This window comes from Salvia hispanica, chromosome 3 (genome assembly GCF_029641045.1).
Source record: "Salvia hispanica isolate PSC_SH4W2 chromosome 3, Shi_PSC_v1, whole genome shotgun sequence".
Lineage (NCBI taxonomy): Eukaryota > Viridiplantae > Streptophyta > Magnoliopsida > Lamiales > Lamiaceae > Salvia > Salvia hispanica.
Genome location: NC_142694.1, coordinates 13,977,865 through 14,004,617, shown reverse-complemented (window position 1 = coordinate 14,004,617; position 26,753 = coordinate 13,977,865). Strand labels below are relative to the sequence as shown.

At 36.3% G+C, this 26,753-nt stretch overlaps 5 protein-coding genes across 5 annotated transcripts; 2 read left to right on the top strand and 3 right to left on the bottom strand.

The window, feature by feature from the left end:
* The first annotated feature begins 4,374 nt into the window (after positions 1 to 4,374).
* Positions 4,375 to 5,210, top strand: LOC125209280 (uncharacterized). Its single transcript, XM_048108885.2, has one exon. The coding sequence runs from the start codon at positions 4,416 to 4,418 to the stop codon at positions 5,163 to 5,165; it is 750 nt and encodes a 249-aa protein (XP_047964842.1). The 5' UTR covers positions 4,375 to 4,415; the 3' UTR covers positions 5,166 to 5,210.
* Positions 5,211 to 8,420: 3,210 nt separating this feature from the next.
* On the bottom strand, positions 8,421 to 9,515 carry LOC125211412 (oil body-associated protein 1A-like). Its single transcript, XM_048111186.2, has 3 exons — positions 9,324 to 9,515; positions 8,854 to 9,257; positions 8,421 to 8,703 (listed from the first exon to the last, which is right to left on the bottom strand). The coding sequence occupies exons 1-3, from the start codon at positions 9,458 to 9,460 to the stop codon at positions 8,528 to 8,530; spliced, it is 717 nt and encodes a 238-aa protein (XP_047967143.1). The 5' UTR covers positions 9,461 to 9,515; the 3' UTR covers positions 8,421 to 8,527.
* Positions 9,516 to 10,649: 1,134 nt separating this feature from the next.
* SWN (SET domain-containing protein) lies at positions 10,650 to 17,867 on the top strand. The gene is given in 18 exon segments (XM_048117091.2): positions 10,650 to 10,818; positions 11,423 to 11,524; positions 12,419 to 12,684; positions 13,127 to 13,288; positions 13,391 to 13,475; positions 13,597 to 13,749; positions 14,563 to 14,610; positions 14,691 to 14,762; positions 14,862 to 14,971; positions 15,241 to 15,394; positions 15,611 to 15,831; positions 16,047 to 16,178; positions 16,715 to 16,734; positions 16,737 to 16,804; positions 16,895 to 16,942; positions 17,021 to 17,149; positions 17,383 to 17,460; positions 17,547 to 17,867. Coding segments are annotated over 18 exon segments (2,055 nt in total). The 5' UTR covers positions 10,650 to 10,794; the 3' UTR covers positions 17,730 to 17,867.
* A 1,012-nt stretch (positions 17,868 to 18,879) lies between these two features.
* Positions 18,880 to 21,518, bottom strand: TBL6 (TRICHOME BIREFRINGENCE-LIKE 6). Its single transcript, XM_048111403.2, has 5 exons — positions 20,343 to 21,518; positions 20,069 to 20,261; positions 19,786 to 19,976; positions 19,412 to 19,570; positions 18,880 to 19,324 (listed from the first exon to the last, which is right to left on the bottom strand). The coding sequence occupies exons 1-5, from the start codon at positions 21,230 to 21,232 to the stop codon at positions 19,012 to 19,014; spliced, it is 1,746 nt and encodes a 581-aa protein (XP_047967360.1). The 5' UTR covers positions 21,233 to 21,518; the 3' UTR covers positions 18,880 to 19,011.
* Positions 21,519 to 23,591: 2,073 nt separating this feature from the next.
* Positions 23,592 to 25,726, bottom strand: LOC125209881 (Calcium-dependent phosphotriesterase superfamily protein). Its single transcript, XM_048109458.2, has 2 exons — positions 25,216 to 25,726; positions 23,592 to 24,331 (listed from the first exon to the last, which is right to left on the bottom strand). Exons 1-2 carry the CDS (start codon positions 25,631 to 25,633, stop codon positions 23,790 to 23,792), a joined length of 960 nt encoding a protein of 319 aa, XP_047965415.1. The 5' UTR covers positions 25,634 to 25,726; the 3' UTR covers positions 23,592 to 23,789.
* Between the last annotated feature and the right edge of the window lie 1,027 nt (positions 25,727 to 26,753).

The window sequence follows — 26,753 nt, the reverse complement described above, 5'->3', positions numbered from 1 at the left end:
ACAGATTGGCTAGGTAGAGGAAGGGAAAGGACCTATTTGGAGAAGTGCAGCCTGTTGGATTGACCTTAATCTTGTGGGGACGGTTGCCTAAAGGTTGAAGCTAGCTCATGCATATGTGTTTATGTGTTTTCATTTGTTTTAAGTGTCTATATTTGTGCGTCAGTTATGGCTAATTTCATGCATCGGTTATGTGGTGAAAAGCACTATATTTTACTGGGTCTAACACAGTTTTTAAGCCAGGTGTGTGACGAAATCGCTAGATCCAGGAAAAGCCGGAGGAAACGCACTAGCGAAGGAAATGAAGGGAAGTGAGCAGAACTGAAGGGAAAAGAGTGGCTAGAAGAAGGGAGTCAATAGCTGAGGGCAACAAAGACTATCTATACCTCGCTGGGCCCACTTCAACGCCTATAAATAAAGAAGCATGCATCACACGCCGTATATACGATTTTTCGCTCTTAGCTCACACACTAAAACACACACTTGGAAAATGGGAGTTCTGGGGTAGTTTAGGGTTCTAAGGGGTTCTTCTTACGAGAAAGTCAATCGTAACACCGTCCAGTCGTAACACCGTCCTTGCGAATGGCGAAGAAACAATCTACTTACATTCTGTTTTTTTGCACTTTATTTCGTTCGAACTTCACGTTTTGGAAGTCGATTTGGTTGTGGCTACTTACCGATTTATCTATGCATTTAGTTTCTGTCATGATGGTGTTTATCTTGCGTTGATCTCCGTTGATTCTGTTTTGTTTGAAGTTTTATTTCGGCAGTTGCATGTCAATCTCTGTTTTGGTCAATTTTGTGCTTGATCTGGGGAATTCGGCCGTGGATCTGTGTTGTTGTTGTTGATCGGAGGTTGTTTGGCGATTCTGTAGTTATGGGTATGTTTTTGGCCGGGTTTGTGTCGGATGCTTGGATTCGGAGTGGATTTAGCATCCGAGGTTGGATCTGAACAGGGGATTCAAGTTGGGCATGGATTTCAGACCCTTTCGCATCTTTTTGCAATTTACTCCGTCTAGTAGCCGTAGATCTGTTTAGTTTTTAATTGTTCTTCGTTAAATTGCTTAAATCCAGTCTGCTTTGTTTTCCGATTACGTTTCATACCTGTTTCTACTGAGTTTTTATGAAATTTGATTTGAAGAAGATGATGTCGCTGTTAGTTAGTACTTTTGTTAGTTGTTTTCCAGCTTTTTCATCCGTACTCTGCTTTTTCAGCCATGGTCCCCACCGTCAGTTTATTTTCCAGGTCTAGGTAATTTAGAATAGTTTCTTAGATCTAGTGATTGTCTCAGTTTCCAGTTTACATGCATGATTTCCGTTTTGCCTAGATCTAGCTGTTAGCGTAGCAGATTTCAATTCCAAATTAGTTTAGCTTCCTCAACCCAAAAATGCGTGGCAGCAGCCAACCCAAAAATAGTTCCCAAATTCATGAGCATGTTCATTACGCATTCATCTCTGTGGTATCGATCCCTACTTCCATGTGCTAAATTTTAGTATACGTGGTTGAGGGTTTTTTGAAGTGGTATTCTGTGTGTCCGACGACCGAGATCTTCCAACGATCCGTGAGTTCCTAGACCTTGTGATCTAGTGGATTCACTGGACCTAAGAGACTTGTTATTCCTTACTGTGCACACAGTCTAAACAAAACCGATTTTAAAAAAAAGGAAGCTTCAGTCCCATTAAAGATGACCCACTTTCCTTTTTGGTTTGTCCCAACCAAGATGACCCGTTACTTAAAATGGAAACCCCTTTATCTCTACTTTATCCCCTCTCTCTTACTTTACTCTCTCCATTTAACACACAAAATAAAGTTGCATAAAATCATGTGCCGCCCAAGAAAGGGGTCATCTTCCTTGGGACGGAGGGAGTAGTTAAGTTCTCAACCCAAAGTTGCGTGGCAGCAGCCAAAACCCTTTTCCAAAGTCTCTTAAATGCCTCCTTACGCTTCCATCTCTGTAGGATTCGATCCCTACTTCCTTATACTAGTTTTTAGTATCGTGGGTTGAGGGTTTTGAAACAGAAAAAGATTGTGTGCCCAACGACAGAGGATTTCAAGGATTCCCTGAGTTCCTAGACCCTGTGATCTAGCGGATTCTCTGAATCTGAGAAGTTTGACCAATATTTAAAGTACACACATCGATAAAACTGGACTTTCAGCTGAGCTCTTTTGTATGAAGAACAAAGAGATCTCGGTAAATAGTGAATCCGAATTGGTATGATCCCTACAGTGGTATCAGAGCCACGGGGGACTAATTCTGTACGTCAAGTCGCTTAAGTAGGTGGGCAAGTGGAATCCTCCCTCGAGTGGGGATTTGCTCTGGTAAATTGGCTATATCTCCTTTATCTTTTTCCGTTTTAGAGCCATCTACAGGTTTGGGGTGTTATCTGCTGGTAGATAGTCTATGGCAAAGACTTAGGTCTTTCTTGTTTTCTTTATGTGCTTTTACTGTTGTTGCTTCTGCTGCTGCTTGCTTTCTTGTGTTTGACTTCTGATTACCTGACCATCAAGCATTATTACTGCCTAAGTAGCCCCTTGAGCCCTCCAGAAGTGAGTGATTGGAAACTTGGATAGCCTTAGCCAGGTTGCTCGTGACAGTCAGGAATTTGAAGTCTGACTTGTGTGTTTGCTTTTAAAAGCTGAGTGAAAGTGTATCTTGTCTCTTGTGTATGTCTCTGTGCTTTAGGCTTTGCAAGGTTCTTTGCTTCTGTCTTGCTTCCTGTGCTTTTGCTAAGTTGGTTGCAAAAATGGCTCAACCTGTTGGTTTGATTCCTTTCAATGGCAAAAATGATTTTGTTATTTGGAAACAGAAAATGAAGTGTGTTTTAATTCAACAAAAAGTGTTTAAGGTTATGGATGGTTCTTTACCTGCTGACACTGCTCAAGAAAAAAATGATGAGATGAATGAGTTGGCTAGAGCAACTATTGTGCTTAATTTGTCTGATTCTGTCATTAGGAAAGTTGATCATATTGAATCTGCTTCTGATATGTGGAAACAACTGGATACCTTGTTCACTGAGACTTCAATGTCCTCCAGGATATACCTGCTTGAAAAGTTGTTTAAATTTAAGCTTGTGCAAGATATAAAAATATTTGATGACAAAACAACAGATGAATATACCAATATTGCTCTAATGAATGCTATACCTGATTCTTACAGTGATGTTAAGGCTGCCATTATGTATGGTAGAGACTCTGCTCCTCTGGACTTAATCATTAGCTCCCTAAAATCTAAAGCACTTGAATTAAGGGAAAGGACTGCTGACAAGAGTGCTTTTATTAAGGTTTTGAAAGTCAAGGGAAGATCTAAGTCAAGAGGGGGTAATGAATCTAATAGGGGTTCTGGTTCCAACTCAAATTCAAGAAAAAAGTACTTTCTCTGTTCCACAAAGATTGTTCCACTTTGACCGGACATGGATTTTAAGAAATGTAATGAAAAGTGAGTTGAAAAAGTTAGTGGAATATGGGTCCTACTTTTATAGTATTAGTTTTATAATAAAATGTGTGTAGGGATGAGTTAGTGGAATATGAGGTCCACTACCAAAAATGGTAAAAAGTGAAATGAGACAAATTTTGTGAGACGGATGAAAATAGAAAAATGGGACAATCTTTGTGGAACGGAGTGAGTATAAGTCCAGGTCCAAAAGTAAGGATTCAAAATCCAATAGTAACCATTAGTTTAACAAAAATTTCCTAATTTTAGTTAAGTGTTCAAATTATAAACATTAGTTTCGTGAAACTTACGAGTTATCTAGTCAAATATACCTTGAATTTTAGGATAATACTCCATAAATCTATTTAGATAAGAGATCATGAAATTAATTAAAATTCATAATTAAATAAAAAATGTTCAATCATGAGAACGGTTTCAAATAAATGTATATACTCTATTACTCCCTATTTAAATATTCAAGTTAACAGATCAAGTGCATTTATTACAACGTGAGTATTTTATTCTGTGTGAGGAGTTGGATACTTGAATCGAGGTTGATTACTTATGTTTTACTGTATTACTATAAAAAAGGAGTAATAATTATACGTAATTACAATTTAACTATACGCAAATTTTCTATTTCTGTAAAGATATTATATAGTAGAATAATAATTAATATATGTATACTCCATTGAATGAGGATGATAAGCAAGAGCATAAAAATCAATGATGTGAACATATAAATTATAAAGTTTCCATCCCTTCAAAGTCCAACATTTTCACTTGATCTGGTTCATATATACGTGAATTGATTATTCTGCAAATCTTGTTATCGTGAGAATATAAAAATATTTGCAATTAATTAATACAGAACGTAATTGTATTCGCAGTAAAAAATACATTTAGAAATAAAATTTTGTTCTCAAAATATGCAATGATCCATTGATCTTATAAATTAAAGAGGAGTGAGTAACCAATCTTCTCAAAATGTCAACGACTGCCGTGAAAGAGTGCGGCAGAATCTTGTGCACCACCTTCCTCAGCCTCGTGCCGCCGCTATGGCTTCTCCTCTTCACCCAGCTCTCCGCCGCCCGCCATCAAAAAACCGATCATCACGACCTCGTCTCTACTTTCCTGCATACCAACACGACCTCGCTCCTTGGCATCCTCATACTCGCCCTACAAAGCTTCATCGGCGGCGAGGAGCGCGCTTGGCTCATCACCATACGACGCCGTTTTGATGCCGCGTTGGTTTGGATTTTCTCGATGCAAGTCTGCCTAAGTTTGTGGATTTACGGATTTGTGGAAGTCGACGATGAGTCCCCAATCGGCGGCGGCGGAGTTTGGAGTGTGCTTATGGGTTTGGGATTGCATGAAGCGGTGGTTTTCTGGCGGCGGTATGTGGTGAGGCCGGCGGTATCCGGGCTCCGCGGGGAGGGATTTGGGTGGGGGGAGAATGTGTTGTTGGCGGCGGCGTTTGGATGTCTGTGGTGGCGGAGGTTAAGGGGGGAAGTGGAGGAGCAGCTGGTAGGGATGGGGAAAGATATGGAGGCGGTGGATGTTGTGGGGTGGTTGTTGTATTGCTCGATGGCGGCGGTGGGCGGAGTTAGGGTGGTCAAAGGTTTGTTGTGGGTGGTCAATGGGATTTTCCGACGCCATCCGCGGGTCAACGGAGAGGTCGATGATAGTTTAGATTTGACAATAAAGATTGAAACCGAAATGCGAAATGTAATTTAATTACAATGTACAATTTTCTTGTTTTACAACATTACATGTGACTCAAGTCAAAATTACCGTGGAATATACTCCCTCCATCCTTGGAAATTTATCCATTTTAATTTGTCCCTAAAAATTCTTTCACCTTTTATTTTTACTATTTTTAATAATGGACCTCATATTCCATTAACTCATTCATACTCACATTTTATTATAAAGCTAATATATAAAAATAGAACTCACATACCACTAACTTTTTAATTCAACTCATAGTACATTTTTTAAAACCCGTACTAGGTCAAACAGTGACAAATTATTAGGGAGAGAGGAAATATTAGTAACCAAATTGCTTCATCTCTCGAATTTATAAAAAAGTTAAGCTTAACCTTTGTCTGCGGAACATACTTCCACCATCACATAAAAATAGAGATTTTTATCATTTTGATCGGTGCATAAATATCACTCCAATCCTTTCTATTTTTGATAACTTCTTTCTGTCTAATTAATAAGATGAGTTATATTTTTTATTAACAATAATTCAATTATTTTTTTTCTTTCTATATCTTTTACGTTATCAACTATGCACTAAAATGTGTGTCATCCCAAATATCTCTTTTATGAGACGAGGGAGTATTGGTAAACATTCAATTGTATTGAAGAAGAAAAACAAAAACTGACTAATCAAAAGTATGAATTATTCCCTCCGTCCCAAGATAAGCAAATCATATTCCTTTTTAGAATGTCTCACTATAAGCGAGTCATTTTCTTTTTGGTAAAAAATCATCTTTTTTAATTTATTCTCCACCGGCTTTATCCTCTCTATATTTCTCTATTTTTTTCTCTTTACTTTCTCTATTTTTACTCTTTAAATATAAATTTCATAAAGCTCGTGTCCATAAGAAGTGCTTTGCTTATCTTGGAACGAAGGGATTACATTTTATTTTGGCACAAACATTAATAAATGTTTTTAATGAGGAGTAATATAGTATGACAGAGAAGAGATAATAATTAAAATAGAATAATTTTTTTTACAAAAGTTAATTTAGCTTGGTACTCTACACGTCACAAGTAAAGGGGTATATGGAGGCCAAAAATATCTCCATGTGTAAGCTAGACTATGTTCAAACTCTCAAGTGACATTTCTTTTGTGCAAATAATTTATGAAAATTATGTTAAATAAGTTATAAAAAGAAAATAAAGTAGAAAAAATGAATTATAACGGGACAACCCAAATGTAAAAAGTGATTATATTGTGTTCATATCTTCAACCATGAGTTAAGTGAAGAAAAATAAAATAGAAAAAAAAACTCAGTCATAATGTGACAATTATAAATATATAGTCCATATTGTTTAAATTTTATTAATTACCCATCCACTAATAATAGATTCAATTTACTTGGCTGGAAAGTGAATAAAAAAATATAACACTCCTATTTTTATATATTAGTTTTATCATAAAATATGAGTGAGATAAAATTACTGTGGAATGTGATAAGTATTGTCAAAAATCAGAATTAGTAAAAATCAAATAGAATATTTATTGGTAGAAGAATGAAAACGACAAAATAAGACAATTGTTGGTGGATAGGGAAAATATTCTATAATTAACTATCTGACATGAAAAAATTATAGAATAAACAAAATTATACTTACATGAATGTAACTATTAAAATTATTTAAAGTAGCTATTTTCTTATATTAATGGAAGCTCACGAGATCTCACGTAGCATCTCATGGTTTAGTTCAAGCATATTGTTATATATTATTATATTAATAGAACCTCACGAGTCTCACATAGCATCTCACGGTTCAGTTCAAGCACATTGTTATATATATGAAGAAGTCATACTAGTGTGTACATGATAGGAACACTAAACCCTACATCAGACCCTGCGACAAGTGAGCACTTCGAGCTTCATCAATCTTTTTATTCATTTCGACTCACAATTCAGTTCAAGCGCATTGCTCATATAAACCTATGAAGTAGTCATACTATGTGAACGTGATAGGAATATTAAACTATGAAGTAGTCGGTGTGTACATGAGAGGAATATTAAAACGGACCCTGCGACAAGTGAGCACTTCGAACTTCATCAATCTTTTTATTCATTTCGACTCACAATTCAGTTCAAGCGCATTGCTCATATATACATATGAAATAGTCATACTAGTGTGAACATGATAGGAATATTAAACTATGAAGTAGTCAGTGTGTACATGAGAGGAATATTAAAACCGACCCTGCGACAAGTGAGCACTCCGAGCTTCATCAATCTTTTTATTCATTTCGACTCACAATTCAGTTCAAGCGCATTGTTCATATATACCTATGAAGTAATCATACTAGTGTGTACACGATAGGAATATTAAACCCTATACAACGGATCCTGCGATCCGAGCTTCATCAATCTTTTTATTCATTTTGTTAGTATTTTTATTCATCCTTATTGTATATATTTTTAACTATAGTATTAAGTAATAACTATGAAATTTCTACTATTATTTAAATATTGAATATATAGAATAAAAAAAATCCAAAAGAATAATAAATCAATTATATCTATTAGTACCAAAGTGAAAAAATTTCGCGTTAACTTGCAAAATAATACTTCCTCCATCCTGGATAATTTTCAAAATAATACTCCTTTCGTCCTAGATAATTCGTCCCACTTTAACTGGATATAAATTTTAAGATATGTAATGAAAAGTGAATTAGAAAAAGTTACTGAAATGTGGGTCTTTTGAATTAAAAAAAGTTACTGAAATGTGGGTCTCTTTATAATAGAATATGAGTAGAAATGAGTTAGTGGAATATGGGATCCACTACCATGAAATGAAACAAATTACGTGAAACAGACCGAAACGAAAAAATGGGATAAATAATGCGGAACGGAGGAAAATGGGATAAATAATGCGGGACGGAGGGAGTAATACTGACATACTCACATATATATATATAGAGATATATTTTTCTCATATTCTAAAACTTTCTACTCTTTTCTTTTGTATAGTATGATTTTATATAAAATTGTTCTCATTTTCTAAAACTTCATACTCTTTTATAATATAATCTAGATATTTCACTCTTTGCATATATATTCTAGGTATCTTTTTTTTATATATATTCATTATATCTAAGTTTTTACTCATTTTTTCTACATCAAATTGAATTTAAATATTTTATTAGATAATACTCGTGTTTCTAGAGCATAAGAGAGTGGCATATCATCTCATCCACAAATATTCGACCATGTATACTACGTGGCTGATTAACAATTCAGGATATATGCACATCTTATTTCACAACTGCAAATAGTATATATCTAGTCTCAAGTCATAACTCATACGATACATACACAAAACACACCTAATTATCAGTAGTATCAAACAAAGACCCTCGCAGTCGACTCCGCGGTCTTGCACTCCACCTCCCTCAGCACGGTCTTCAGCCCTTTCCCACCCCCATTAGCCATGGGGTGTATCCCGTGAACCGGTCCCTTCATGCTCGCCCGGTTCTCACTCTCCTTTGCAAATGACACCTTGTACCGTTTCTCAACATCTAATCACCAAACAAAAGTAAAACACAGCAACTTAACTTTCATCATATCATATCCAATGGCATAGACATAAATTGTTCTCATTTTAATTCTCCTCTTACAATTATGTCATTCTTTTTCTTTTTCCATACTTAAAAGATTCATATTTTTACCCTGGGCGAGGTTGTCATAGAGTTGGCCATCGCGCGTGAGGGCCATCATGACTTGTGGTATGCCGAGGGGCAGATTGTCGCCCCGATCGACCTGCCAAAAGTGGATGACCTTGCCATAGGTCTTGGCCACCTTGTCCAGGTCCTGGCGCTGGACGGGGCCCGGGACACCCGGCATGAAGAGCACGCCGCTCTTCACCTCGTACTCGTGCGAGTGCCAGAACCTCTTCTCCTCGTCGGGAAGCGTCAGGAAGAGCTCCTCCGAGACCAAGTACTCCAGCCCGATGAGGCGCCCGTCCTCATTGGGCCGGTCGTAGATCAGGCACTGCCGGAACTCCTCGTTCTGGTGGGCGCAGAAGTGGTGCGCCTCCACCTGCCTCGTCATGTCGTCGCCGTAGAAATGGAACCTGAAATTGCAACAAAAACATGTGGAGTAGATGTATAATTTCATTAATGAATTAGGGCTTAATTACGCGCAGAGGTGCTGGTGGATTTTGTTGATGGGGCCGAAGCCTTGGATGGTGGCGGTGGTCTTCTCCAGCAGCGCCGTCGAGGTCTGAGTCGGCTCGCCGGGGATCTGTGGGTGAGTTGACACGTTCACTCCTTCCATTTTTTAATTTTTTTTTTTTAAATCGGAAATTGGTCTCAAATCTGAATAGAATTGTAGAGAGAGGCGTATGTTAGTTGTTAAGTAAGGTGGTGTGATGCATGAAGACTGCCGCGTGGCTCATACGTGGCACATCTGCATGGCACGTGGAATATGAGTAATCCGGAATTTTGGGCTTGGGTTGGGTGTCATTATATTGTGGGCCCATTGTACATTGGGCTGGCCCAACATAATTACTTTTTATACACTATTTTTCATTACCTTCCTCAACTCTCATATTGAGACATTTGGTTTGTCTTATCTCTAGAACTATGAAACTTGTTATTGGCACATTCTATAAATAATTGGTTTGTTTTATCTCTAGGATTATGAAACTTTAATTGCTATATTTATGAATTTAATTATTGTATTTAAACATAATTTCATTTGATTATTTTCAAGTGTGATGTGTGCACATGAGACTAACCCTTAACTTTTTCCTCAATTGAATATATATGTCATTGTTATTATCGCCGAGATTCTTTTTCTCAACCTTAGTACTTTTCGTTGTGAGGTTCTTCTTTTCAATTTAATATGCCAACGCGATTTTCATTGTTTACATTAAACTGCTTTCCGTTGAAATATGATTTTCGCACTTATGATGCCAGCGTACTTCTCGCTAGAATTTATTTTTATTTAATTCGATGACACCAACATATTTTTATTCAAATTTAAATATACACAAACTAAAGATATCTGCATTAATACGCCAACGCATTTCTTAATGGGATTTACTTTATTCAATCTGATAACGCCAGCATACTTTTTCGTTGAAATTTGAATACACCCAAACTAAAGATATGGGTCACAGTAATAAAAAAAATTTAACTATGTCTCTCTTATTTTCTTAAAAAAAAGTGGTTAATCTTTAATTGATTCAACTACTACTCCATGTTTTATGAATTAGTTAAACTCTTCTTTAACAATTCGAATGTTAAATTCATGCCTTTTAAAAATAATGTTTCATTTATTATTTTAAAATTTGGGCGATTTAAAATCTTATTATTTTTTTAATTCTAAATAAGTGAATTTACACTAATTTATCTAGGTGGAAATAGCAGGGAGTTAGAAAAAAAATTCCACTCGCTTGAAAATGGAAAAAAAGTGAAACTTAAGATAATTATGCCTATTCAAATCATTTATTATTGGTTGCTTCATCGCTTTGTATACTTTCCTTTCTATATAATGGAGTTCACTCGCCACTTCATCTCTTAATATCTCACTCTCACTCTCACTCTCACTCTCGATCGCGCTCTGTGTTTCTCGATCTAAGAAAAAATCGTCGTCAAAGCAGAGTCATGGTCTTCATATCTAAATTCAAGGTTCTATTTCTCTCTTTTCATGTTTATTTTCATAAGTTGATGTCTTGCGTTTAATTTCGGTGAAATTTGATCTGAGAATTCGACCATCAAGTAGTTTTGTTGTGATCATAAGGTGGTAGTTAAGTGTTGAGTTCGTCCCCAAATTGAGCTTGCATGTCGTATGATTGAATCGTTGATTTCCTTTTGTTTTTATGGCTCATTTTTGTGGTATGATTGAGACTTGAATGGAAAACTAGCTAAGAAGGTGACGGATACTATAAGCGTCTTCAAATTTGATGAGAATTGAGATGCGGATTAGTGTTTGTTTTTTTATTTATTTTTTACTCTTACTTATTTACTGAGAGGGGTGATATCGGGGAAGAAAGTACGAGGTGAATTATCTTTTATTATTTCCTCTGTTTTTGAGTGTCAAGTGCAGCAGCTGAAGCAAGAGAGCGATACGTCTCTTGTAACGTAGCTGTAGGCGGTGGGAAATAATTTCGTTTATGTTGATTAGTCTTGTTAGTAACTTAATTACGATCGAAATGTGTGATTGAATTGATGTGATTCGTGAATTTGTAGTCCGTCATATTTTTATTAATTAAATCTACTCATTCTTTGACAGAAACAGAGCGGGGAACAAGAGATTGATTCAAAAGCAAACTTGGTTGCATCACTCTCACATATGAAAATGCAAATTCAGAATGAAAGATTTGTCTCCATTAGAGTAAGTTTTACCTGTTTTCTCTTATTTACCAGTCCATATCAATCTAAGAGCATCTATAGTGGAGAGCATGCTCTTCACTATTCATGAGTCCGACCCCACTTTTATTTATATTTTATTTCTACTTTTAATTATGGCATAACCATATTTTATTCCCTTTCCTATTTATAGATCTCACTATTCTATTATTCAATTTTAAACTACATTTACTTAAAGCATTTCGTTAATAACAATATTTCATTAAAAAATCTGAAATGACACTACAAATTCCTAAAAAATTAAAATTACATAATTCAAATCCTAAAAATTTTAAATACAAGCCAATAAAACGCACAAATATGTTCGATTAGAGGAACCGACTACTCGCTGCTGAATTTGGCCCAATTAGGTTCAAATTGTTGCAAAATAATTGTATAAAGAAGTAAGAGTGAGAGATAGTTTGATGTAAAAAAAATGACTGACGAATGATTGTATTTATAGATAATTAGGATGAAATGGAGATAAAAAAAATGAAAAGAATTTAAAAAATTTTAAAAACAGTCATATCTATTGTGGGAACCGGAAAAAAAATTTGAGACTTTTTTGGATTTTTTTTAAAGAATAAAAAAAAGTTGCATTAAAATGACGCTCGACCAGTGTGGGTGTCACCCGCTCACTCACATTGGGCAGGCGCGTCGCCGCTGCAGAGAAAGAGCGCTCTTCGCACGAGTCAGCACAAGCCCAACGGGCTCATCGAGTGCCGGCGTTGTGGATGCTCTAATTGTTGTTTCTATTTTATTATCATAATAAAACATGTTTAAATCTTGAGCTATCATCCTTAAATCCAGATGTACTGAGAGAATTATTTTGTTGATTTTTCCACTGCCACTGATGATTGATAGCCACTATTCTTTATAGGAAAAACTTGAAAACAATAGCAAAAACATTGAATCTTATGTTTCTCACCTCAAAGAATTGGCTGCATCAAGGGCTGATTCTACAACCAGTAGTTCAGGCAACCACCTTTCTTTGAGGATGAACCATCCTCTCAGTAAAGTCAGTGGACTTGTTCAAGGATCTGAAGACGGTGCTGTTAAGAGTAAAGAAGTTGTGATTTCTAGAACAATCAAACTTCCTCTTATCGAGAGGATACCTTCCTATACTACGTGGATTTTCTTGGATAGGTACCAAAATTCTCGTCATTACTCTTCCTTTCCTTAATACTCCACCTGTAATAATGTTTCTTTTCTTCTCCACTACTAGAATTTAGAAATCCTTTTATTTTTACTTGCACATACTTGCACACGTACACACACAATAGCACACACACACATATGCACCAGTACATATGCACACACTTACCCATATATACACACACACACACTACCATATATACACTTATGCGCACGCGCACGCGCACCAGCACACATATACACACACACACATTTAAGTGTATAATACAAAATAATATGATCCAAAATATTTGGCAAAAATATTTTTGAATAAATAATTTTTTTTTTTATGGAATCAATCAAGGAATAACAAGAAGCCCCTTAGTTTCTGGGTTTAACAACAGTCAACCTTGGAGCAATTGCTCGTGTTTTAACATAAATTTGACACACACAGAAATCAGAGAATGGGTAATGATCAATCTGTCCTAGGGCGTAGACGCATTTATTATGATCATCGTTGCAGTGAGGCAATGAACTGTAGCGACAGTGAAGATGAACTGGTGCAGTTGGAGGGTGAGAAACATAAATTTTCTGATGGGGAGGATCGCCTTATTCGGTCAGTTTGTTTTTTTAGAAATTTGAATTATTTTTGTTGATGTGAGCATGTTATTTTCTTTAAGAAGTCATAAATTATGGCATGTTTATTTTGGAATCACAGCGTGGCTTTCTTAGAGTATGGGATAGGGAATGAAGTTGTTGATGTGCTGACCCAGTTTGTTGGAGGATCCTCTCAGGAAATTCAAGTAATTTCTCTGTGAAAAACTTTCAAGTAATTTCTACTCTACTGTTGGGATATATATATATATATATATATATATATATATATATATATATATATATATTCATTCCCATGATATGCTGCAGGAGCGTTGCACTATGCTCATGGAAACAGATCAACAAAGGGAGATACAGAAGAAACCTTTGAAGGAAGAGATATCTGGAGATAATGTGTATCTGGACCAAAGCCTCAGTGCTGCTTTAGGTTCTTTTGACAATCTATTTTGCCGCCGTTGTCTGGTATGTGGTCTTGCCTTGTGAGTTCTACTTCATTTTCTGCTCAAGTGGTGTTGAGAAGCTATTTCTTTGTCTGGTATGTGTTCTTGGCTTGTGTGTGCAGTGTGTGCAAATGTGTTTATATGAATGTGTGCAGTGTGAATATGTGCAGTGTGTGTAGTGTTTGCGTGAATGTGTGCAGTGTGTGTAGTGTTTGCGTGAATGTGTGCAGTGTGTGTGAATGTGTGCAGTGAATGTGTGCAGTGTGTGTGAATATGTGTAGTAATTTTATAAATACTTGAAATTACACTACTTTTGATATGGAATTCAAATTGTGGAATTAGAGTAATTGAATTTCAAATCCAAATGGATACCAAACACTGGATTTTGGATTTGGAATTGAAGGCTCTAATTCCAATTCCACAACCTCAGGCCTCAACTTAATTCGGTGTTACTTTTCCATCAGATCTCCTCTTTTCACACTGTACTATCAAATGTTTGTTGCCTTCTAGTAAATCATGGGGTTTATTTAACATAGATGGTATGTGAAAATTATTTAACTCAAGATGATTGTCGCAAAAAATATTGAATACCCATACAAATATCATTAAATATCGATTGACTAATCCTCCATCGTTGACTGCTCAATGGTACTGTAAAGCCAAGTAGTGTATCATCCAATTTTCACCGTCGAAAAATAAATATTCAAGTTGGTTGTGGTGTACAGTTCGGGGTACACACTGTGCTAAAGTTAAACTTCAGAATATATAAATTTGCAGTATGTATGGGTCTTAATCAGCTTGTGGGTATCACATTATACATTCTTCTTTGTTGCAGGTGTTTGATTGCCGTTTACATGGTTGTTCCCAAGCTCCAACCTGTCATGTAAGCAAAAGTTTTGCTTGGTTTATTTTCAGTGCTGGAGATATTCTCATATGTTGATTTGAATAAGTTATGGTTGGCAGAATGCAGGGCAAATTGGCCAATTTGTTACAGAAGTGGACCGTAAGCCCTGTGGAGATCAATGTTATCTTCAGGTATTGTCAAAGAATATCCAGTATAATAGATTATCTTTCATATAAGACTTGGCTATGTTCCATCTTTTATCTAATATCACTGAGATCTCTGTGAAGCAGACATGCGAATCTACAGGAAATTCAATCAAAGCTTCACATAAATGGAGCAATTGGAGACCTTTGGAGAAAGACTTATACCTCAAGGGATTACAAATATTTGGAAAAAATAGGTATGTGAAAATTGATTTCATGGTCAAGAATATCACCTTGATTGTATCTAGTATTCTGAATTTTATTGTATCAGAGGTCTTTAAAGTTAAATTTGAACTTGCTTAGGAAGGTTTATTTCAACATATCAATTGTATATCTTGCTTTATCACCTACCAATAAAAATTTAGGAGTATATGTGTTTCTTGTACTTCTAGGAACTCTTAAACCTTGTTTCTCAACCTTCTTTGCAATATTGTTAAAAGCTAATACAGATGTCTTGTTCATATAGTTGTTTTATAGCTCGGAATTTGCTCTCTGGTCTGAAAACTTGCGAAGAAGTGTCTAATTACATGTCTGGTGATGGAGCCGTAATGCCTTGTGGATCTTCAGCTAAGCTAAACTCGTATTGTAATGAAGCTGGGAAGGATGGCATGGATCCTATGGTTTGTAGCCTTTCCTTAGCTTTTCCTAACAATTAATGCTCCTTATACATCCAAGAGGTCTCTTTTGAGTTTGAAGAGAGAAGGAAAAAGAACGATACATGTTATTTCTGTGTTATGAAATTGGTTGAACAACTTAACAATTTGTTTGATGATTCATTCTTTGGAAACATAGGTTGAGCTGTTGAATATATAATGATTTTACTGATGATACATCAGGAGCCAGATATGCCAGCCAAATCAAGAATAAGTCGTAAAAGGGGAAGAGTGCACAAGGACAAGGTTAAGTTTTCAAGGAAGTACCGTCAGTCCTTGTGGAGAATGATTGCGGAGGGAAAGGACATCCCATATAAGCAATATTCTCCATGCAGTTGCCAGCCAACGTGTGGGAAACAGTGTCCTTGCCTCCAGAATGGAATTTGCTGTGAGAAATACTGCGGGTACTCTAAATTCCATCTCAGTTTTATTGAACAGTATTGAGAATGTGTATAGTTCCATACTCAGGATTAATGTGATACTACATCTGTGTTGACTAGATATATTCATACATACCTACATGTTGAATAGCCCAAAACCTTATTGTGATGTGGTTCCCTCATTTATTCTTTTACAAGGTTGGATTAGATTTGATTTATTCATTATTCTCTACTTCCAGGAGCTCAAAAAGCTGCAGAAATCGCTTCAGAGGGTGTCATTGTGCTAAAGGTCAATGTAAAAGCAAACAATGCCCCTGCTTTGCAGCTAAACGTGAATGCGATCCAGATGTTTGCCGGAGTTGTTGGGTTAGGTATTGAGTTTTAGTGTCTATTTATCTCTTCAAGTGAATGTCATGAGCTCCTGTCGTTTTTACATCTTTTTATACCACCCATTTTTTCACCAGTGTTGTATTTCACAGTTCATCATGGCTTGCATTTCTCCCAGTATCTCGTTTTGCTTTAAATTAATATCACACAGCTCAAAGTTATTTTTCTCACATAGATAGAAATATAAGTGTTGGTGGTCTTATTGAAAAAATGCGGTGCATTCATGATACTAAAATATGTTATTTTCCTCATTTCGAGAAACATAAGTATAAATAATGTTATTATGTTCTGCGAAACCTACTACTGATGCCTGAGCATTTTCAAAGTTATTAAGTAGTTTTAGGTACTTTGTTTATGAAACTAGTTATTTGCACCAATTTTGATGTGTTATTCGAACTTCCATTTCACTCATACATTATACTTTTGAGGTTTTCTTTTGTTTGGGTTTATATTGAATACATCCAAAGAGAAAAATAAGAATATTTGACTGCCCTGAGCAATGAATTCAATCTTTGTGCAGCTGTGGTGACGGTTCGTTAGGAGGCCGCCAAGACGAGGAGGAGACAATCAGTGTGCCAACATGATGCTCCTTCTGAGGCAACATCAAAGGGTAACTGATTTTGGATCACATCTAATTTCACCATATTCCTCTCATGTAATGAAATCTGACTAGAAAACTACTTGTTTTTTTCATTGATAGATCCTCTTAGCAAAGTCAGATATTGTTGGTTGGGGAGCATTTGTTAAGGTATTAAATAAATGCAGCCTTCTATCATCATGATTGTAGTCATGTTATGGTTTGTTACATTGGGATGTGTTATTTCAGAATTCCGTGAACAAAGATGATTACCTTGGAGAATATACCGGTGAATTGATCTCCCATGAGGAAGCAGATAGGCGAGGAAAGATATATGATCGTGCCGATATATCATACCTCTTTAACTTGAATGACAAGGTAAGCAGCCTCTTCTTGACCGAACCACATTTTCTCTAATTTATATCTGTATCACTTCTAATGGAATGAAATTGTGTAGTGTGGGTAAATTATGTGTAGTGTGTGTGGTGTGTGCAATTTGTGAAGTGTGTGATTAGTTTGTATATAGTGTGTGTGTATTGTGTGTGCGTGCGTGCAATGTATGTGTATGTGGATTTTTTGTAATACATTTTTATATAGTTGTCTTGTTTCAGTATGTGATTGATGCATTCCGCAAGGGAGACAAGTTGAAATTCGCAAACCACTCAGCAAATCCAAACTGCTACGCGAGGGTATCCATCTTCCATTGATTGTTTTCTATGACAATGTTCACTTTTCTGTTTTTTTTTTCCTAAGATAGAATTCACTATATATATAGGTAATGTTGGTGGCCGGTGATCACCATGTTGGCATCTATGCTAATGAGCAAATCCAAGCTGGTGAAGAGATTTTCTATGATTATCGATATGGTCCCGATGAATCACCCGTCTGGGCCCTGAAGCCCACAGTTTCAAAGACAGATGGTTTGCGTGGTCGAGCAAACAAGCACAAATCTCGTTGAGGTGGCGCTGCTCTTGCCATTATTATTTCTTTATCATTACATTTTTTATGCACAATCTATAACTACATTTTTTATGAATAATCTATAACTACATCTTTTGATGCATAATCTATAATTACATCTTTTCTGTAGTTTAAATTGGAAAGTATTTTTAAGTATTTTTTCTACCTCCTAACTATTCATTTGCTTAACACGGAGTATTTTTTTCTCTTAGGAATTATCATTCCATTCCACATAAGAATGGTCATTCTTTCCATTTAGCATTCCATTCCATTTAATTCTCTTTTCTTCTTATTTTAGAATTTTAACAAATTACAAAATATACTCTCTCCGTCCAAAAAAAATAGAGCACGTTCATTTATTGAAAGTTTTCAACAAATAATAACCTTACACATCATTCCACTAACACTACTTCTCACTTACTTTTTCTCCTTCTCTCTTACTTTTTTCTCTTCTCTCTTACTTTTCTACATTAAAATTCGTGTCATACACCAATTGCTCTATTTTTTTTGGACGGAGGGAGTATTATATTATAGTATTTAAATTTAATATCACTCAAATTTATAATTTTAAATTTTTGTTATAAAACTAAATTTTAGAATCTTTAATTATTAAAAAAAATCCACACTACACATGCATTGCACACACTACACACACTACACGCACTGACGCACACACACATTGCACGCGTACACACACACATTGCACGCGCGCACACACACACACACTATACATACACTACATACATTGCACGCACTACACAATCTCATTCTATTTGTATTCCTTATATTCACCAAGCACAAGAATGGAATGAAATCCTCATTCACATCCTTATTCCATTCTCGTCTCCATTTTATTCTCTCCTTATTCCATTCCATCAGACCAAGAAGCCCCTTAGTATGTGATAGATTTCACCAAATAATTCATACAGAACCAGTAGAAAGTTATACTCACGTTGTACCCTAAAAATACTTTGGGGATGACACCGAAATTGGTAAGTATTAAAGAGAAAGAAAAAATAGTTTAGATAGTGTTAGTAGATAGTAGGACTTATCTTATTAGTAGTGTAATGTGTGGTGAAAAAGTTTCCAAAATAAGAAAGTGGACTAATTTTGTGGGACCGAGGTAGTATATGATTAGATTCGATGAATGAAGCTGTGGACAGTGAGGAGTTACTCAAGTTAAACTGTCGATGACTTTACAATTTCGGCCTAAATAAATCCTAATTCTGAGAAAACCACACTAAATTAAAGAATTAGAAGACACAAAACTGTTTTCTAGTCTACAAAATGGCCTTGCCTTGTGATTGCAAATGATAGTACAACAATTCATTCCAGATATCTGGAACACCGGGCAAGCACCAATGGCTGCAATCTTGGACGCCTCGATTTATAGTTTTTCTTCCATATATAGACGGATGAGCATCCGGTCTGTAGTCTGACAGCCGCGTTATATTCAGAAAAGTAACAGGTGTCTTCATCTTCCTCAAGACCTGCTCCATGATCAGATTCTTCTCTGGGTAGACAGAGGTGAATGTCTCGTTTAGTGGTCGAAGGGCTTCTCCGCAGTGGCCTCCTGTGTCCCACTGACCCCCGCTGTTAGAGGAAAACCACATTGATCATTCATATTTGATGCCAACAGGAAATAATGGAAAGAGTTTCAACTTGCTTAGTATAATAAACCTGAAATGAGCAGGAGCAGAGCTTCTGAAAAATACACGCGTTTTATGTGAGTTGATGTTCTTATCAGCCCACGATGCCCATGTTAATAGAGCTCGTTCAAAGGCTGTGGTGACATCAAGGCGGGGATAAACTTGATCGCCTTCTTGGTAGTAGTTAATCCTGTCATCAAATAACACAGGAGATGGCAACAAAATTTCCCATCAACAAGCAAATTTTTGTATGAAGCAAACAATATGTTTTCTTTGTATGTGTGTGTGTGAGCTGAACTAGAACTGTTTCATATGATGATTTATGATGTTCATATCATACAATCACACTAGGGCATAGATGCTTCAAAATATCTTCAAGAAATCAACCATAGAAGAAGGCTTTACCCAGCTTTCGTTTTCTGATGATTCCACCAATGTGCAGTATTGAACACAAGAATATCAGCCCCTCTCCATCTCGATGACCCTTTATCCATAGTATCAATGCGCAACGTCTGCCCTCTCTTCTTGCCTATTCTCGCCTTACTCTCGTGAACTAGATAGTGCGAAACATAATACTCAACCGTGCATTTGTAATCCTACAAAGCAACACACAAACACAAACCATTCAACAATACAACACTTACACAAATCAATCACCACAAGTCCAGAAAGCTTTGAGCAACGTCACCTCAAACTTGAAACAATAATTCCCCCTCTCTTTAGTTATCTTCCTCCCTCGAGCCTCATACACCTTCCTCGGATCTCTCACACTTCCCATCAACATACAGAGCATCGACTCCCATTGGTTCCTGTTGAGTGAATCACCAACAAACACCAACCTCTTTCCTCTGATCAACTCCAGCATATTACTAGCATTGAACCTACATACAAATCAAACATAGTTCACGTCCATTCTCCAAATCAACATCGGCTTTCGACTAAACAAGAAACTTAAACCTTACCTAGGAATGTCACAATCATGAGGCTGCCACCTCCATTTCATGAAACCCCTGTCCAACCTCCCATTACTCTCACACCCAAACCCTTCATCTATATAAGGGCATGTAACATTTGTGTACAAAGGGTAGCTGGCATCATAAACCCAATGCCCTCTTGTAACATCACAACCTACTTTGCTCCTCCCATCACCAACACTACTTCTGATTGAACTATCCCCTCTCTCACTAGAAACTCCCTCCACCACCACACCACCCAATTCTCCTACTTTCCCATCAACATTCACAACTTCCACAGTTGGCTTAAGACCATCCGAAGCATTAACACCATCAACAAACAGATTATCGTTATTACCAAAAGGGGTGGAGCTAGAATTTGAATTATCCTCTCTCTCATTAGAAACTCCCTCCGCCACCACACCACCCAATTCTCCAACTTTCCCATCAACATTCACAACTTCCACAGTTGGATTAGTACTATCCGATGAATTAACACCATCAACAAACAGATTCTTGTTACTGCCAAAAGGGGTGGAGCTAGAATTTGAACTATCCTCTCTCTCACCAGAAACTCCCTCCACCACCACACCACTCAATTCTCCAACTTTCCCATCAACATTCACAACTTCCACAGTTGGATTAGTACTATCCGAAACATTAATACCATCAACAAACAGATTATTGGTATTACCAAAAGCGGTGGAGCTAGAATTTGCAGTTAGCAAACTACCTTCGGAGCTCTCGACGCCGAGATTCTGGGCGCCCAGGTGAATGGAAGCGGGGGATGTGAAAACCCAAGTGAAGCAGAAGATGACGAAGATGATTGAGAAGGTGATAGTGAAGGAGGAGACCAAGAACTTGATGGGTTTCACAGAGAAGCTTTTTTGCTTCTCCATAACTGAATTTGCTTGAAAAAGAAGCGATTGAATTGAAGTCAAGAGAAAAGGGTGGAGGAGTAGTTAAGTTTTGGGTAATTTAATTGAACTCTGTATTTAATTAAAGTATTGTTTGCATTTACAGCTAAAACGATGAAAGAGAGAAGAATATTGTTTTAGTATGTAGTTAATGAGGGTTTATTTCGCTTATAATTTACTATTAAAGTATTGCATTTGTAGAAATGATTTATGAATGAAGGAAGACTGGAAGAGAGTGGAGCGGATAATCCGTTGCAGAGATACAAAATGGCTTCGTGTGTTTAAGCTGTATACCACGTGACGTGTCCCAACTTCAAAGCAATGATAGTATTATTATTACTCTCTCCGTTCAACTCTAAGAGTCCCGCTTGAGTTCGGCACAGGTTTTAAGAAATATAAAGGAAAGTTAGTGAAAAAAGATAGTGGAATGTGGGTCCTAATTTTTTATATTAGTGTTATATTAAAATGTGTGTGGAAAAATATTAGTGGAATGTGATACCTAATACTCCCTCCGTCCCGGCTAAGATGACACATTGCTTAGCCGGCACGGGATTTTAGGAGTTATTAGTTAAAGTGTTTAATTGGAGAGAGAGAAGGTGGGTGGAAGTATTAAAATAGAGAGATAAAGAAAGATGAATATTTTAATAGGAGTGAGAAAAAGTGGTTGAGTGTATTAATTGGAGAGAGAAAGTTACCAAAAAAGGAAATGTGTCATCTTAGTTGGGATAGACTAAAAAGGAAAACGTGTCATCTTAAGCGGAACGGAGGAAGTAACATTTATGGAATTTTTCAATCGGGACTCCTAAAGTGAAACACCCAAAAAATAGTAAACCAGGACACCTAAAGGATAGGATAATCTTCATTTCAATTTTCAAGTGCACGTGTCACATTTTAAGTGGACATTTTAATTTTATTTGATGTTGTATGGATTAAATAAAAATAATTAGATATTTATAAGATTTGTTTTAAAATTGGCTATATTAATTTATGATGCTTATATTATCGTCTATATTTCACAGCATAAAAGTGGTGGAATCATCAGAATTATTGTTATTTGCTAATAAGTTTATAAAGATGGTGGAATAATCAAATAATGCACCTACACGCAAGTAGCAACAGGGAGTATTCTATTCTAAAATCTAAGTCTAAGCTCTCTTTTATTTCGTTAATGAATGTACGTAATGTCCAAACATGTATCATATTCTTTAAATAAAAAATAAAGTCAAAACATTCAACATATCAGAAATGTATTACAATTGGTTCATCAGTATTAGCTCATGTATGCATTGACGTTAAATTTATCAATAAGCTAATAAAGACAATTTCAACAAACTAGTAACGTAGTTAACAATGAGTCCTAATTAAAAATGTATTTTACCAAGATAAGGCAAATTTATCTTTTATCAATAAATTGATTAAATTTATCTTTTTTCTATAAATTGATTAATGTCTGATCAAAAAGCAAATTTCTATAACAAATACAATACGTACTCCTATAATTATAGACTTATAGTGAATATTATGACCTTTGGTCTAGTTTCGAAAATAGCTTTCTTAAAAAAATGCAAAATGATCTAGTTTTTGGGTGTAAATTGTAAATATGGCTCGAGTCTATGTTTTGGGACCATACATTTATATGAAAGGCTGAAAGGCTATATTCTGATTTGTTCAAGTGGAATACTTTTTTGAAAAATATTTTCTCCGATATCAAACGCCGTCATTTTATTCTTAAGTAGAAAATATATTTCTATGTAACGTACAAAATGAATCAAATTATTCAGATCAGATTTAGGAGTTTCCAATCAGAATTTCCAACCCAAAAATATAGGCTCATACATATATACAAGTCGCGCCAAAAATTCAGACTATTTTTGTAATATCCAAAAGATTAGTCTATTTGTGCAACTCGGCCAAAAAATCATGTCATCATCAACTGTAGCAAACCTTAATTTAACACTACTATTGCTTCCACCAAATAATGTTGAATTATGGAACCTAAGTATTGTAGGTTTGGACTGATTCTTATTTAAACTTTGATTCAGGTTATTTTCTTATTATGAATAAGCCATAATTGTTTTCACCACTTGCTATATTATCATATAGAAGCATTTTATTCTGTATGTTGGTTTTATTACTCTTATTATAACTGCACATGTTTTATGTGATCTTCTATTTTTGCAACAATGTAAAGTAAAAATGCAATAATGAAATTAAACATAATATTTCCATGTTTCGCTTAATCAAATAAAGACTAGTGTAGAAGTATATAATGCATTTATGACGTAAAGAGAGAACATTAATGAAAAATATCACCATAAAATATTTAAATGTACGAACTACGTTATTATGAAATAGAAGTAGTACTATATCTTTATAGAAACGCAATGCAATGGCAAGTGCAACGTTACACGCATCTCTTTATGCATAACTTCAAATAAAATAGGCAAACACAAAAAAGAACACACCACCAGTCCACCACCACCAATTGGCCTTTCGAGGAAGTAACAGATCAAAACGAACCACTCGAGTCTCGTTATAATCAAGTAAATATAGCCTCAACGAGCACATGTTTCCTCTTCGGATACCCCAAACCAACAAGGTGGTTCAGATAAACCTTACCCTCCTTCACCGTGGCTGCTGTCACCAGACGGTGGCCAAGAGCCTTCGACTTCCCTACAATGTGGGCAGTCTCCCAATCATCTGTGCTCTCCATCATCTTCACCGTATTGCCAGCAACCACGAGCTTTGTGGGTGATACGAGCTCCAATCCATCTCCAAACATCAATGAGCCCCCAATGATGTTGACTTCCTTAACCACGTCTCCCTTGCCTATCTCAACCTTGAAGAGCTTGCCCCAGAGGGTATGGCCGACCAACAAATACCCGTTCGGATGGTACACTATGCCATTGAGACCAATCAAGCCGTAGTACCACTCTTTTGGGGTAAAGAGGGGGCTCTTGATGGTGTAAAGGAGCTCACCATCTACACCCACCTTCCAAAGCTTGCTTCCCTTTACATCGGTTACATAAGCATTTCCTTCCGTATCAACGGCCACATCATCTGCGAATGTTTTCTCACCCTCTGCTCAAGCACATAATAAAACACAACACTGTAGTCATTTTTCCAACTTTTGAAAAAAATGCAAGTATAGTAGTACTTAAATGCAACTGCTACGAAAATCCCATCTTCAGATACGATTCTAGCAAGCACAACACTGAAAAATCATGGACCACATTGAGATATCCTAATAGTGAAAAGCCAAGACTACAGATATGTCACCAATGATGTTCATAATAAAGAGTTTCAACCTAGTATTTCAATTCTTGCATGATTGCATCAACATCATAGACTTTGTAGTATTTAATTCTTGAATCTTGATAAAAATCCTACCTACCTATAGCCAAATCTTGGTAGATGATGATGAATGCTGGTGACCAAAGTCTAAATAGCAATAAATATAATTAGTTGAGGACCGAATTATTTAGTTGTGTCGAGCTTTTCCACGAGTTTATGAGCAATAACTTCGTTTGGTAATACAGAAATAAGAGTACAACAGGTTTTATGCTCCGCGTAAATAGGAACTTTATTTAGCTACCAAATTAGGCTAATTAGCTATACACTCAAAGATACTTTTTCGAGTGGAAACGGTATTCGCAGCCAGAAAAGGATAAATCGTCACTATTGTACTTATGTACAATGAAATAGTATATGAACTGGCAACTTCAACATCGCTGATTTATCTCCGATTTCAGTTAACACAAATTTACAGTAACAATCTGGTGTAGTCAATGAATTTTCCCCAAATTATAGTAGTAAGAATTATTAGTAATCCTATAACAGAAAAATGCAAATGCAATTGAAACCGTTATCTGGTGTAGTCAATGAATTTTCCCCAAATTATAACAGAAAAATCCAAATGCAATTGAAACGGTTATAGAGAGAGGGAGAGAGAATGAATGAATTGCCTGGTCCGGCGAGCTGCGTGTGAAATAGGCGATTCCACGAGGTCAAATCGTAGGCGGCGACGGCGCTGTACTTGTTCCCTTGCACGTCGGCGATCGCCACCAGCAAGCGATTCCTCGGCCGGTCAATCGCCATTCCCAGCGTGGAGTTCTTCCCGGGGCCGGCGTCTCCGACCACCGTAATCTCGTCCAGCATTGCGCCGTCATCCTTGACCGGGACGACTCCGACGCCGCCCTCGAAGAAGGAGACGATGAAGCGGCGGTTGAGATGATCCCACTTGGCGCACTCGCGGAGCCACGATTTGCTGGCGTAGGAGTAGACGTGGGCGGCGCGGTCCGAGGTCTCGGAGTGGATGATGTAGGCGACGGGGACGGCGGAGAGGAGGAGGAGGAGGAATCTGGTGGAGCAGAGAGCAGCCATGGCGGTTGGGAATGTGATGAATTGTGTATGTTTTTGGTTTGGATTTTATTGGGGATTTGGATTTTGGTGGGCGTGAGTAGGTGGAGGTAGGGAACAGGAGTGATGATTTCCATGTTTGAGATTCCAAAATGGTGGCTCTATTATTTTGGAATTTATTACTCATCAAACACTTTTTGGATCTGTTGCCTTGTTTTTTATCATATGTATGGTCTTCATCATGGAGTTTTTTTATAGGAATAAACAGTATACTTTGATTAATACTTTCAATATTAATCATGCTTTCACTCCCCTTCTCTAATGGGACTCATTTCCGTTAAATTTCGTTCATCTATAAAAATCTATAAAATCTATGGCGAAAAGAATTACCGTTAAGTTTCTTCCATCTATAAAATTTGTGATGTAAAGAATACGACTCCTATTCACTAGCGGAGAGAGTATAGGATATACTATCATTTTCCATCTTGATCTATACATAAACAACATTACAACCCTAAAATCATTAGATTTTTAATGAAAAAATATAATCATTCATGCTTTTGTCCTACAAGACATCTGATATGTGTTACTCCATGTTTTCATGATATAACAATGTGTAGGCTTGATATCATTCTATCCAGTGGCGGAACCAGAAATTTAAATAAGCCGGGGCTGGAAGAAAAAAAAAAACTCTCTCCATCCCATTTCAATTGACTGACTGTTTTTCGGTACGTGTTTGGAGAAAATGATAATAAATAGTTAAAGTGGAGAGAAAAAAAATATGTAACAGTTACAAATAATGTAGATACGATTCTCTTCTAAATTATTCTCTCTCTTACTTTACTTTCTCTCAAAAATAAATTAATCACTTGAGCCAGAATGGAAGGAGTATATAATAAAAAAATGTTGTATTAAATTTTACATGTAATTTATGCACAATTCTCACCGGACACTAGATGGTAACAGTTTTGGACGAGTAGATATGTAGCGCTAAAAAGTCTCATTTTCATTTGAGATTTCTCTTTCAATGTATTCAACCAATATATCATTCTTCTATTTGTCTCTTATTCTATTTTGCAAATAAGAAGTATTAATAAATTTTATTGATAAAAATATATTTTTAACACAAGTTGTTACAATCAAT

Coding starts and splice junctions, on each gene's coding strand:
- LOC125209280 (XM_048108885.2), top strand. CDS start 4,416: ATGTCAACGACTGCCGTGAAAGAGTGCGGCAGAATCTTGTGCACCACC.
- LOC125211412 (XM_048111186.2), bottom strand. CDS start 9,460: ATGGAAGGAGTGAACGTGTCAACTCACCCACAGATCCCCGGCGAGCCG. Junction 9,258..9,323: donor ATCCACCAGCACCTCTGCGC/GTAATTAAGCCC, acceptor TTGCAATTTCAG/GTTCCATTTCTACGGCGACG. Junction 8,704..8,853: donor CTATGACAACCTCGCCCAGG/GTAAAAATATGA, acceptor TTTGGTGATTAG/ATGTTGAGAAACGGTACAAG.
- TBL6 (XM_048111403.2), bottom strand. CDS start 21,232: ATGGAGAAGCAAAAAAGCTTCTCTGTGAAACCCATCAAGTTCTTGGTC. Junction 20,262..20,342: donor CATGATTGTGACATTCCTAG/GTAAGGTTTAAG, acceptor ATTTGTATGTAG/GTTCAATGCTAGTAATATGC. Junction 19,325..19,411: donor TCTGCTCCTGCTCATTTCAG/GTTTATTATACT, acceptor TTCCTCTAACAG/CGGGGGTCAGTGGGACACAG.
- LOC125209881 (XM_048109458.2), bottom strand. CDS start 25,633: ATGGCTGCTCTCTGCTCCACCAGATTCCTCCTCCTCCTCCTCTCCGCC. Junction 24,332..25,215: donor CACGCAGCTCGCCGGACCAG/GCAATTCATTCA, acceptor GTGCTTGAGCAG/AGGGTGAGAAAACATTCGCA.